General features: G+C 40.9%; 1 protein-coding gene across 2 annotated transcripts in view; it reads right to left on the reverse strand.

Annotated features, from left to right (window-relative positions):
- The window catches only part of slc25a12 (solute carrier family 25 member 12), a 205,096-nt gene that overhangs the window by 160,810 nt on the left and 29,704 nt on the right, over window positions 1-14,582 (reverse strand). The window contains exons 2-3 of one of the 2 annotated variants that reach the window (XM_069935706.1): window positions 13,001-13,121; window positions 9,684-9,797 (exon numbers count right to left, since the gene is read on the reverse strand). In XM_069935706.1, the coding sequence (XP_069791807.1) occupies window positions 9,684-9,729 (46 nt within the window). In that variant the 5' untranslated portion in view covers window positions 9,730-9,797; window positions 13,001-13,121. Of the gene's footprint in view, window positions 1-9,683; window positions 9,798-13,000; window positions 13,122-14,582 lie in introns of those variants that run through there. The other variant, XM_069935707.1, reaches the window with a different exon arrangement.

Raw genomic sequence — 14,582 nt, forward strand, 5'->3', positions numbered from 1 at the left:
TCTAAAACATTTATTTAAAATTAATTATGGCCCTTTAAGAAAATTGAAGATGATTTGAAGAAATGGATGAATTTTCCTATTACATTAATTGGTTGAATTAACTTTATTAAAATGAATATTTTTCTGCGTTTACAGTATTTATTCCAATCTTTACCTATCGTTATACCAAATTTTTTTCAAAAGATTTGAATAAGTGTATAAGAACATTTTTGTGGAAGGGCAAATGTCTAGTTTCAATGTAAAAATTGACTTTGTGATTTGAATCAGGAGGTCTACAACTTCCATATTCTGAGTATTATTATAAAGTGGCTCGATTAAGATTTCTTTCTTCATTTTTTGAAGAGGAGGAAAAAGTAGCATGGATAAACAGATATTAATGATAAATGATTCCTGAAGAATTTATATACAAATGGAATGATAAATTATTAATTGAAAAAAAGATACACCAATATTAAAACATTTGGTAAATGTATGGCATAAAGCTCACATGCAGATGAGAATTAGAAATTATGGAATAACTAGAATGCCTTTAATACAAAATAAACTGATCCCATTTGCATTGAATAATATAAATTTTAATAATTGGTCAAATAAAGGAATTAAAACTATTAAAGACTATTATCAAGGGAGAAATTTAAGACATTTGATCAATTAAAAAATAAATATGGGTTACAAAACAATACAATATTTAGGTACTATCAATTAAAAACATTTTTGTGAGAAAAGTTGACTTCACCATATCTATTACCTAAACAAGATGAGATATAAGCATTGGTATTGAATATAAATATTAAGAAGTTTATATCAGCTATGTATTCATTATTACTAAAAGGTACAAAGAAAAAAGGTTTCCATAAATTGAGATGATGCTGGTAAATGGATTTAAGTGTAGATATAAATTAAAATAATTGGTCTGAAATTTGTTATGATAGTATGAAAAACACAATAAATGTTAGATATAGAATGGTACAGTACAGTTATTTACATGAATTATATATTACACTGCAAAAACTTAACAGATTGAAATCTGATTTGTCAGATAAATGTTTCAGATGTAATCAAGAAGTCGATACCTTCTTAAATTCTACATATTATGTCCTAAATTGAACCTTTTTTGGATAAATTTAATAAAATTTCTTGAACTGGTAATAAATATTAAGCTTCCATAAGACCCTATGATGTTTTTACTCGGAAACATTTCAGGGATTAGGCCAAAAGTAAAAATTAATTTATTTCAGAAAGAATTTCTTAAAATAGCATTATCCATAGCTAGGAAACGTATAGCAGTGTCGTGGAATATGGATGGATTTGGATTTGGGCAGATGGCATAGAAAAATGCATAGTTATATTCCTCTGGAAAAGATCACTTATAATTTAAAGAACAGAAAAAAATTTGGTCTCCATATATGGAATCAATTGGTGTTAGAAATATAGGAATATTATATAATTGTAGTAGTATATAATTCATCTTGAACTTCATCTACTCCTTGGCTATACACACACACACACACATTTGATTTAGATTTAGTTGTTATATTTATATAGAATTAGAGTTAGTCATTATATACTTAATTATATGTAATTAGAATTAGTAGGTATATATACTATAAGTTTTAATTTTAAACTATATCCAGGGTACACTCTGCCTATCTTATCTTTCCTTTTCTTCTTTTTGTTTTCTTTTCTCTTTCTATTTTCTTTTCTTTACATGTTTTTTATCTATGGGGATTTTGGAGTGGAAGGGTGTGGGTGGGAGTGAAGGGGAGAAAATTGTTAGAAAAAGCATGTATTCATTTTGGTGTATTATCTATCTATTGTATTTGTATATGATTTTAATACATGTAACAAATAAAATTTTTTTTTAAAAGAATGAGAAAATAACTCAGAGGCCTGGCTGGTACCCCTAACTCCCCCCCCCCCCACCTTTAAAAAAAAAGCGTATCTGCATTGTTCGCTTTCGTAACTGAAATATGTCTTTCTTTGTTAATGTTGGGGTTGTAATGAGTGCTACCACCAGGAGGAGTCTGAGACACAGTGTGTAGCATCTGGGGAATGTTGCATCTTAGGTAGATTCAAGATGGATGTCTCCACACAAGATCTGGCATGTGAATGTTCTGCCCTTCGTGCTGTTTGCTTAGTTAATAAGTCTAGTTGTTTTAAAAAGAACCCATTTCTTTATTGTGATAAAAGAAACATCACATGGTACCAGGAGTGGAAGAAACAGTCAAATTCTGCTGAGTACAGGAGTGAAAGAAAAAAAGAAACAGTGTGCATAGTGAGCAACAGTCAATATCAGCAGTGAAAATATGGAGAGTTTAAAAAATTCTATTGCTGTAAAATGGACTGGAAAGGTGAAATGTGAGTGGAGAGTGTTTAAACAAAGCTTTATTCTGTACCTGCAAACCATTGGAATCAATAGCAAACCAGATACATTGAAGATTGCACTGGGACCTCAAGCACTAGAGGTTTTCAACACACATATTTTTGCCGAGGTTAGAACACCAGAGCAAATTGACACGGTTATCGAGATGCTTGATGAACACTATTCACCAAAGAAAAATGAAACCTTCGAGAGGAAAGTGTTTTGCTCACGCTGTAATGGATAAATTGGAAGGATTTTGGTAAGATTACAGTAGGTTACATACATACACACATTTTAAAACAGATCTTATTTGAAAGACTGAAGAATGCATATTCAATAACATTGCAGGATCTCTGGAAATGTGATGCACATTTCACAAGTTAGGTGCTAATTGAAATTATGTCATGCAATGAATGGACTGGAGACATTCCAGCTGTGGGAAGTTTTGTTCAAGGGTTTTGACACAGAAAGGTCACTCCTGGGTTTTGTTTACTTCAGACAACAGCTTGACCAAGAGACTAACTCCTATTGTTTGCTGGAGAAGGTGGGGGTTTTGCAAGTGAGAGAGTCACATGGGCTTTCTGGCAGTCTCAATTGGTGAGAGAGAGACAAGTTAACAAGCTCTCCCAGCTAGTGTGTGTGACACTGAAAAGCAGCTGAACAGTGCAAGCCAGGAAGCTGGTTGAAATTGGTGAAAAGCTCCAGAGCAGTGGATGGCTGGAAGTGCTATCTGTCTGATGTTTCTCTTGGAATAAGAGGAATAAAAGGTACTCTGTGGTGGCCTGAAAGAATGAGGTTACCATCTGGAAAACCCTGATGGGGCAAGTATCATCAGCGAGACATTGAGGTGGTACCTCAGTTGTGGAAATCCTGGAACAATAAATCTTTCTCTGCAAACCCTACAAGAACCTTCCTGAGTAGTAAACATTTACCTGTCGAGCACCAAAGCCTGATGATCTTTATACATGTTAAATTCTGTGCACAGTATAAGAATTGCCTGCATCCAGAGAACTTGAAAGGAGAAGTGAGATTGAACTGTGAACCAAATAACTTTTCTTAAATTTACACACATTTCTTAAATTTACACACATTACATACATGTGTGCTTAGAATTAGAAGGAGGTTAATTTGGGTTAGTTAAGTACAGAGATAAGTTAGAGTTTGATTCTGTTTTCATGTTTAAAGTTGATTAAAAATAACTTTTGTTTTAAAAGCCACTTGTCTTGGTGAATGTCTGTTGCTGCTGGGGTTTGGGGGTCCTTTGGGCTCGTTACAACCCATGCAGCTGGAGGGAGAGAGATTTGATAGTTTTTTTTAACAGACAAAATTAAAAGCAAGAACGTAATTTTAGATTTCTGCAAGATTCAATGATCCGTGATCAACGTGTTTGAAATCAATGATAATAAAGTGAGAGAGAGGTTGCTGCAAGAGACAGAGCTGACCTTAGCTGGAGCTGTGAAGATATGCCATGCCAGTGAAATAGCTCTTCAGCACACAAAAAAGTTCAGTTATAGTGTAAAATCCAGTGAATCTGAAGGCATTGTCATAGTCACAGTGTCTGGATGCACAAACAAAAAATGAGATACAGGAACCAACAAAAAGATGGAGAGACATTCAATTGTAAACAACGTGGCACTAAACATGCACCAAACCAATGCCCAGCTTATGGAAAAGTCTGCAACAAGTGCAAAGAGCAGAATCACTATGCAAAGCAATGTTTTTCCAAGGGGAAATTAAACAGAAGTAAAAGTGTATGCTCTATAGAAGACACTATACACACTATAGAAGAAACTGCTCTTAGTGATACACTTTTCGTGGACATGGTGGTGCAGTAAGTGAACAATGTTGAGCAGGATTAATGGACGGTGTCATTGCATACAAGTGGAATAAATATTCCTTTCAAGTTAGACAGCAGGCAAAGGTCAATTTAATCTCTGAGTGCGACATCAGGGCAATGAAGATAAACCCATATATCCATGCAAATCCTGTACTGCTCAAAGCAGACAATGGACATTGTCAAGAACAAAAAGTTCTACCATCGATACAAAAAGTACATGTAAACTCAAGGTGAAAGTTAAAGATAAAGAGCAGTACCTCAGGCTCACAGTAGTCCCAGATGGACATTATTCAATGATTGGTGACAAAGCATGTGAAAACCTAGTCAAGAGGGTGATTTTCATTAATAGTGACCATGCACAAAGAGTAGAGGAAATACTGGATCAATTTCCTGATGTTTTCAAGGTGTTTGGAGTTCTACCATTCACCTATAAAATACAGCTAAAGGAGGACGCACAGCTGGTAGTGCATGCCCCGAGGAGGGTTCCAGCGCCACTAAAGTAAAAGCTCAAGCAGGAACTCAACCGAATGGCGCCACAAGGTGTCATAAAGAAAGTGGAGGAGGCCACAAAATGGGTGAATTCACTGGTGTGTGTCATAAAGAATGGTGACCTACACATGTGCATGGACCCAAAAGATTTGAATGCCGATGAAAAGAGGGAACATTATTAGATTCCAGCCAGGGATGCAATTACAAGGGAGATGGCTGGTGCAAAGTTTTTCACTAAATAGGATGCTTCTGGCAAATAAAACTGCATGATGAGAGCACAAAATATTGTACATTTAATACACCGGTTATTCGATGCTCCTGTTTGAGGATGCCTTTTGGAGTTTCCTCAGCTCCATATCTACAGATGCTTTAAAAAGGTGCCATACTACTTCAGGCTATAGAAGATTAGAGACCAGTAGCGTACACATCAAGGACGATGACAACATCTGAATGTTAATATGTTCAGATCAAGAAAGAGTCTCTTGGTCTGGTCGATGGACTCAAGAAATTTCAAAGTTATTTGTATGGTCTACCAACATTCATGGGAGAGACAGAACACAAGCCATTAATAGCAATAATCAAGAAAATTCTCAGTGAAATGTCACAAAGACTGATGGATTGAAAAATGCAAGAGGAGGCCCAGAACTGCTGTTTATTGGCTAGGGATAAATGCTGACATTGACAGGATGGTTTCAAGCTGTGAGACCTGTTTGAAACATCACAAAAAGGAGACAAAGGAACCCATGATAATAACTGACGTACCAGCAGAACCATGGCAGAAAGTTGGTATTACTTGCTGCTGCTTGTGTGATCCTATATATGAAATCAATCTTTGCAAGACAAGGAATTCCTCAAATTCCATGCTACAGTTGTAGAGAATTCCAGAACTTTTCAGAAGAATATGATTTCCGACATATGATTTCAAGTCCTCTGCATCCACAGTCAAGTAGTAAAGCAGAGAAAAGAGTTCACATAGTTAAAAAGTTGGTCAAGAAAGCACTAGACAGTGGCTCAGATCCGTCTCTAGCTCTATTGAGCTACACTGCTTTGCCATTTGAACTTGGCATGTCACCCGCTGAGCTTCTGATGAAACACAGACTACGCACCACACTTCCCTACTCTGCAGACCAAAACAAGAATTGGGATGTCGATTGGAAACAAAAGTGTCTGCAATGGAGATAAAAGGCAAACTGTGACAAGTCAGCGAGAAGCTTAAGCCCACTGGCACAACATGACACAGTGAGACTCAGAGATTCCAACATTTGGGACAAACTGTTCTGGGAGAAGTAAATCCAAGATCCTACAGTGTCAGAACAGAGGAGGGTCAAATACTGAGGAGGAATTGAAGGAGACTGCTGAAAACACCAGAGATACTGCAGGAAGGAATAAATGCAGAGGATTCAATCTGCACAAAAACAGAGGAAACACCACCCATGCTAGACAGCAGTGGACCAGCAGAGCTGACACAAGCACCTGTGTTAAGAAGATCCACATGAGTTGTCAAAGCACCTGACAGACTGAATCTATAAAAGAAAAAGCACTGCACACTTAAAAGTTTGGGTCGCTGCTGTTCGTGCTATGTTTGTGTTCAACTTTAAATTGAAAGAATACTCTATTAATTGATTAAACATCTCAAGGAAAGGGGATATAGTGATAGAGTGCTACCACCAGGAAGAGTCAGAGATGGAGTGTGTAGCATCTGGGGAATGTTGCATCTTGGGAATGCTGTTGCTTCTTACATGAGGTCTAGCATGTGAATGTTCTGTCCTTAGAGCTGCTTGCTTAGTTAATAAATCTAGTTGTTTTAAAAAAGAACCCAAGTTTCTTTACTTTAATAAAAAAAACTCACAGGGGTGGGAAGGGGATGAAAAGTAGTGGGGGAGTGGGGGTGGGGAGGAAGGGAAGGGAGGAAAAATAAGGGATTGATATAAACTGATCTGTAAAAGGGGAGGAGTTATCCCCTGTGATATTTGTAAAGTTTAAGTCTGTAAAATTACAAATAAAATTTAAATAAAGACACAGTCTGGATCACAAGTACGCTGTGGATTTCCTAATGGACATGAGTGAACCAATTGGATTTTGGGGGGAACAGTTGGCTAGCGGTTAGTGTTACACCTTTGTAGTGTTACTGTAAGGAGTTTGTATGTGTGAGTTTTTCCCCAGGGACTCTACTTTCCTCTCACTGTTTGAAATGTACTAGGGGTGTAGGTTAATTGGGTGTAAATTGGGCGGCACGTACTCGTTACCCTGCTGTATGTCCAAATTTAAATTTTAAAAATGTAATGGTTTAACTTGCTTTTTACATTTTATTTAACTATTTAAATTCCCAGTGTCAACCATTTGTCAGAATGGTCAAGTTCCATAACCACAATACCAGAAAATTCTGTGTGACATGTAAATTGATGTTAGAAGTAAAATGCTGTTGGGAGAACAAATTTTATTCAGAACTCCTTAATTCAACCCTCATCGTGTGAGCAAGTTAATGTTTGGTAGGTAGAGTTTTAATCTTAAATCCAGTAATTAATTGCTGATTAGATCAAACAACAAAATGCTAGAAATACTCAGAAGGTCCAGCAATATCTGTGAAGAGATAATATGTCCTGTATAAGGAGGTCCATAGAAAGTTTGGAAGCCAGCTCCTCATCTTCAACATGGGCAATTCTACAACTTCAGCTTTCTCTACTAAATCAGAACCAGATAGTTCTGCTGCGTCATCTATTTTTAATAATGGGAGTTTTTGCTCTCTTCCAAAAGAGCAAATGCTAACCTGCAATGCATTTCCTTTAGCTCTGTGTTTAACATTCCTTTCTTTTTCTCTCTCTCCCTCTCAAAGACGTTTGGGCAGATTTATAGATTAGAAGGGCGCAGATAGATTAGAACCAAACGGGACTAGCCCATAATGCCAATTTAGCATGTTCTGTGTTGTATGATTTTATGACTGATATCCTGTTTTAATCTTCCATATAACCATATAACCATTTATGGAGCGGAAACAGGCCATCTCGGCCTTTCGAGTCCGCACCAGTTCACGAGAACAACATCACTACCTCAAACCTCCTGCTCTCCGCCAATAACCCTCCAACCCCCTCACCTCCATGTACACAATCAACCTTCTCTTAAATGACAGAAGGGACCCTGCCACAACTATCTCATTCGGAAGATCATTCCATTCTTCCGCCACTCACTGAGTGAAAAAGCCACCTCTAAAATTTTTTTGTTAACAGATTAACACACTGGAAACTGTCACATCTCTTCAGTCTTTCCCTTTATCCTATCCATTCCCCATTACCAACCTCTGCAAATTAAAACTATTTTTTAATTTCTCTTTACTAGTTCTGTCGAAGGATCTTCAACTGAAATGTTAACTTCATTTCTCTTTCCATAGATGCTGCTTTGCCCATTGAATATTTACAGCATTTTATTTTAAATTTTCAGCATCTACAGTTATTTTTATTTTCATAGACTGCACAAATTAAAGTACTGAAATAACGCAGCAGTTGGGGGGAAAACAGGGGAATGGAACCAAATGGACTGCCCTATTAGGCGAGACATAAAATCTGAGTTAAATTACCAGTACCTCCTTTTCCGTCATAACAGTTCAATGATTCTATGTATGTATAATGTTTGAGTATCTATTCAATACTTGATTCCAGAGCATTGCTTTATCCTTTTTTGGGCAGGAATTATATTTTTGGTATCAAACAGAAGAATGTTACCCTCCACAATAGCTACTATATATTCCAACTCATTCAAAACATTGAGTTATGAAATAATCTTAAATTTTTTAGACATACAGCATGGTAACAGGCCATTTCAGCCCATGACCCTGTGCTACCTGATTACACCCAATTCACCCTCAATCCCTGTAACATTTTAATTGGTGGACAGAAACTGGAGCCCCCAGGGAAAACCCACGTAGACATGGGGAGAACGTACCAACTCCTTACAGATATCATGGATTCGAACCCACGTCCCCATCGCTGGCACTGTAATCGCATTGTGCTAACCTTTATGATAACCGTGCCATCCAATTTGACGTGATTTTAAATGCTTTTTTAGTTTGCTAATAATTATGTGTATTTCTCATAAAGAAGAAACACCTTGCAAAAGATGATGTTGTTGCCATTTTCATAAGGCTGATTCATAATGGCTTGAACTCCACTTAAATATGAATGCACAACAAAGCACTTCATTCCTATTCCATTTGACACATATCTTGGGAAAGGTGACTGTGGTGATACAACCACAGCACTGGGCTGCATGCCCACCAGCCTACTGCAGTGGGCAACCTCTATACCTGCAGGAAGACCACCTGGGAGGCTGACTCCACCTAGCCAGGTGTCAATCACTGACCTGTAAACAGACTTGAGCCGGCCCCTCCTAGGCTAGTCACATGTGGAACTACCGAGACTAATACTGGTATACAACAGAGCTTAAATGGATTAAAGCCTGTAGTACATGATTTTCTGTGTTTTGTGTCTGCTTGCTGCACCACAATTTAATCCACTTAAATTATAAAGACCATGGAGAAGTTCCTCACCATCGGGAGTCTGGAAATCAACCCCAACACCCAGATGCCCTGGCGCGCTTCGAGATCTGGAAGCATGCAATTGAGGTGATCGTCCAGACGCAGGCTGAGGTGATTAACACAAACCAAAAGAGACTCATGGTACTTCGCACCAAATTGGGCCCCCGCACTTTCCAGGCCATCAGAGACTGCTCGGACTATGAACCTGTGATGGCCATCCTGGAAAGCATATACAGGCCCCGATGAACGTGCTCCACACCTGGTACCTACTTAGCAACAGGGTGCAGCAGCGAAGTGAGATGGCAGACACCTATCTGGGGGCTCTGGCTGAGCTAGCTTGTCCATGCCTGACTGAGACTGGGGTGACCAAAAGGGAGGTGGAGCAACTCATCTGAGATGCCTGCATGCGAGGGTTGTGATTGAAGGTCACCTGGCAGATTGCTGGAAGAAAATATTGCCACTCTTACCAGAATCATGGAGGTGGTCCGCTCTCTTGAAGCTGCAGCATATCATGTTGAAGTTTTCGATGCCCAACTCCCCCAACCTCCAGCCTGGCAGATGCTGAAGATTGCTAAGGATCCCTATGGGTAAGAGAAGATCGTCACTGCCGACGCAACCCGCCGCTGGAAGTACTGCGGGACTTGGTGTGGGTCGGACAGGTGCTCCCAAAAAGGCTGTCGAACAAGGAACTTCCATTGCTCCCAATGCGGTAAGAAAGGCCACTTCGCTAAGGTGTGACTCTCTAGACCCGCTGGGAGCAATGTGGACCTCCACAATCGGACAGGAGCCCCCCTCGCTGCTATCTCGTGCGAAGACTGGGCACCGCCATTACACGGCCCACTGTGTCACTTCCAGTCCATCCAACCCACCCGCACCGCCACTACGTGCTGACCATGGGTGCCGCCATCTTCCTCCACCCAACTTCCACCTGCCTGAAGATGTCAATCCACCCACACTGATGACATCACCTCCGTTCTCACTTCTGGTCAGGCTGCCCGACTGCATCGATGCCACATGCATTCACCAGGCGCCACCATCATGGGCCAGCCAGCCCCCAACCGCTCCAACTAGCTCACCTCGCTAACAGAATGATGTGGTCAACATGTGCGTGCGCACAATCGCGTACCTGATGCACCCAACACCCTAGAAGAAAGCTGCTGGCCACTAGTCACCACAACTATCGGAGAGCAGCGACTTGGACCCCGTGATGGTTCTAGCGTCCCCATGGACTCAGGCACTCGATGATGGACAGCGCTGTTAATGGGAAGGTAGCAAAATGTCTGTTTGATAGAGGCAGTATTGAGAGCTTTGTGCACCCAAACGTGGCCTGGATGCTGAAATTAAAGGTATATCCCACAAACCTCTCTATCGCCTTTCGCTGCCTAGGACACTTGGGCACTGCTCAGCAGATCTGACAGTGGGTGGGGAAACATATCAAAGGTCAGGCTCCTGGTCATGCCCAAGCCCCTGTCATTTTCATTTTAGGGCTGAATGTCCAGTCCCACCTTCAAAGTCTCACCCTTGCCTTCAGTGGCCCACTCCCCCTGCTCATTGTCCACAGTACAAAGCTCAGTGACCACCCAGTCCACCTGAGGCCTTGCCACACTGCAGGTCCCTCCTCCATCCCTCTTCAACTACCTAACACCAGACTGCAAGCCCATAGCTGCCAAGAGAAGGTGCTATTGTGCAGCTGACAGGACCTTTATCAAGGCAGAGATGAGGTGATTTCTGGCGGAAGGTATCATAGAGCCCAGTACCAGCCCTGGGGAGCCAAGGTCCTGGTTGTGAAAGGGGGCAGCAAACCAAGGATGGTCATCGACTACAGTCAGACCATAACTGGTACACCTAAATGGACATCTACCCCCTACCCCAAATAGCTGACATGGTCAACGAGATAGCCCACTATAAGGTCTTCTCCACGACTGACTTGAAGTTGGCCTACCACCAGCTCCCTATCCATGCCCAAGATAAACCTGATACTGCCTTTGAGGCAGAGGTGCTTCTACCAGTTCTGCAGGGTTCCCTTTGGGGTCACAAATTGGCCCTCCGTGTTTCAGTGGGAGATGGACCGCATGGTAGACTGGCACAATCTAAGAGCTACCTTCCTGTACTTGGACAATGTCACCACCTGCAGGACCACGATATCAACCTGGAGAGATTTCTCTGGATGGCTGAGAAGCCGAACCCCACTTACAACAAGGAAAAGTGCATGCTCAGCACCACCCGCCTCCCATCCTGGGGTACATCATGGAGCATGGTGTCATTGGTCCTGACCATGAACGCATGCACCCCCTAATGGAACTGCCCCTCCCTCACATGCTCAAGACCCTCCACAGGTGCCTAGGGCTCTTCTCTTACTACTCCCAGTGGGTCCCCCACTTCTCGGACAAGCCACTACCTCCTCCCACTGAGGAGCAAGCATCATTTGCCCAGATCAGACAAGACATTGCCAATGCCACGATGCAGCTCGCAGTGGCATTCATATTCAGCACCACTCACAGTGGCAAGATCAAGAAAGACAAGATCTTGCACTGGAGAGTCGAGCTGGCCACGTTCAGCTAAGACATCCAGTACAGACCAGGGAAGTTCAATGACTCCCCCTGTTTCTGACCTTCATCAGAGTGATGTCCGACCAACTGTAGGTGGTGCATGACACCCTTTGCCTCCTGGGCGTCATGCACCTATATCATTTAATTAAGTCCCAGAACCTTCCCTTCACAGTCCAAGAAGTGCAGACCATGACTGAGTCATGCAGGGTCTGTGCAGAGTGCAAACCGCATTTCTTCCACCCGCCACAGGCCCATGTCATCAAGGCCACTCGACCCTTCGAGTGGCTCAGTGTCGACTTCAAGGGCACCCTGCCTTCCATGAACAAGAACGTCTTCTTCCTCTCAGTCTTAGACAAATACACCTATTTTCCATTTGCCATCCGTTGCCCTGGACACCTCCACTGCCACCGTTATCTGGGCACTGACACAGATCTTTATCATGTTCGGATACCCAGCCTTCATCCAGTGACCGAGGGCTCTGGCTTCATAAGTGAGGAGCGGCGCCAGTACCTGATAGCATGAGGCATTGCAGCTAGTTGCATAACTAGCTACAACTACAGGGGCAACGAGCAGGTGGAATGCAAAAATGGGTTGATCTGAGGTCCAAAGGCTGGTCTGTCGACTACTGGGAAGAGGCTCTCTCCAAGGCATCCATGCCATATGGTTGTTCTTGTGCACAGCTACCAATCAGACCCCTCAAGAGCTCATTTTCCCATTCCCTAGGAAATCGGCGACTGGAATCTCCCTTCCAACATGGCCAATGTTTCCGGGACCAGTGATCCTCCCTCCGCAAGCATCTGGGGACCCACAAGTCCGACCCCCTAGTCGAGCAGGCAGTCCTTCTCCATTTGAACCCGCACTACACCTACATCAGGGATCTGGCACCAGCAGGGGCTGCCCCCCCCTCCCCCACCATGAGTACCCTGCCCAACCTCCCTACCACGGGTACCCTTGTTTTTATGTATTTACTTTAACTATAGGAGGAAATCATAGCATAAATTGGCTGCTAACTTATCTAGTATCTTAAAATGGAAGTGGTTAGGATTTGTAAACCAGATAGTACCAATTGAAGATACTAGTATAGGATTTGGAGCTTCTAAGAGCCTACATTATTTACAGAATGTACAATATGAATACTGCTCAATTACTTTTCATTAAGGAAAGAGAACATCAAGGATGTTAAAGATTCACATCAAACTATCTAAAAAAAGAAAAAAAACAATAATAATACTCACAAGTTGTAGGCTAGAGGCGTATCATAAGCTTTCCAAACTCATTACGCCACAGGTGCAGATGCCAGATGAAGGTTGAAAGACAAAGTCCTCTAACCCTGGAGAGTTGTATATTCTGTAAATTCTAGATATGTAAGCAGATAGAGCAAAAATAGGTGATTATGTGGTTAATCTCAGGAAACAGTCCAACTGTAATTTTAGAATTTATAAGATTTAACATTCTGGGACTTTGTTGTCTGTGGCTTACAGGAAGAGATTCTCTCAATCAACTTATTCAGTTCCAATAGTAGCTCAGTTTAACTATGTTCACCAGTGCAGCCTGACTGCCGGGCATTTCCTGCAGTTAAACATTTCACAGCTTCAACATTCATTTGTTTGTGTTTCCTTATTTCAGAGTTCTTACATTCCTATTTGTCATGCTAACTCTGTGACAGCTTCATTAAACTGTTATCTATATAATTACATTAAAAGTTTATTCCCCATGGCAACCTGACCTAACCCAGAGATACCCTCCTCGTCATATCCACTTTTGGAACATAAACTAATGCTTTCTTTCCTAGTTCTGATAGTTTTTAACCAGAAAGCTTAACTTTTGTTTTCCTTTTTGAGTGTTTTCAGCAATTTTTTTTTGTCGATACTACAGGTAGGATTGGAGTATTCATGGACCTGGTAGTCAGAAATACTGAGGAGCTTCTTTAGTTATAGTAGCCTGCAGTGTTTAAAGATTCTGTGCTACTTGTTCAAGATGTCCTATTGTCAGCCTCAGATGACATTCAGCATATTATCTGAATGTCTGCATTCTCTGGAAGCAACATGCTTTCAGTTTGTCAAGGGAATATCCAATAGTGAACACAAGTGAGGAAACTAAATATCTACCATATACAATGGGGATTTAAAAAACAAGACAAAAATTAAGACCAAGATGGAATTCTATCCAAGGGACTTTGTGAAGTTGAAGGTTAATAGCAAATTTCTAATAGTACAGTCCCTGTAGCTGATTGTTCAGTATCTCTGTGTTTTGGGCACACACTTTTACAATCACATAAATCCACATTTACGGGTGTATTTATTAGCACTCTTTCACCATTCTAGGGAAGAACGAAATATCAGAAATTTGCCTTAGTTATTGACCATTACATGGAATGTACCACTCTGCAGTAAAGGATTATCTTAATACTTTTAATTAGAGGGACATATTCATTGAAAGATTTATTGTTGTGTAAGTGCTCTGATCACCGAACAGGCAGTTCAACACTGGGAAATTGGGGCATAGCTAGAATTTGGGTTATGCAGAAGGAACGTTGTGTAATTTAAAGATAGTAAATAGCCAAGAATTGCAGTAGAGAGTGAACCTGTTATAAGCTATTCAAAAGCTAAACAGAAGGTTTGACCATGACATGGTAATAATTGTGAGCCAAATCTGGAAGTTAAATCATGTGATCAATTAGAATTCCAGATAGACCTCGCATATCTATAACTTTAAGAAGCTTTCAGAGACCTGTCTCATGACTTAAAGTTAAGCATTAGATTTGCATTTAAAAATTAATTTGAAAATATATTGAAAATAAAACTGGGTTACATTCAA

This window comes from Narcine bancroftii, chromosome 4 (genome assembly GCF_036971445.1).
Source record: "Narcine bancroftii isolate sNarBan1 chromosome 4, sNarBan1.hap1, whole genome shotgun sequence".
NCBI lineage: Eukaryota > Metazoa > Chordata > Chondrichthyes > Torpediniformes > Narcinidae > Narcine > Narcine bancroftii.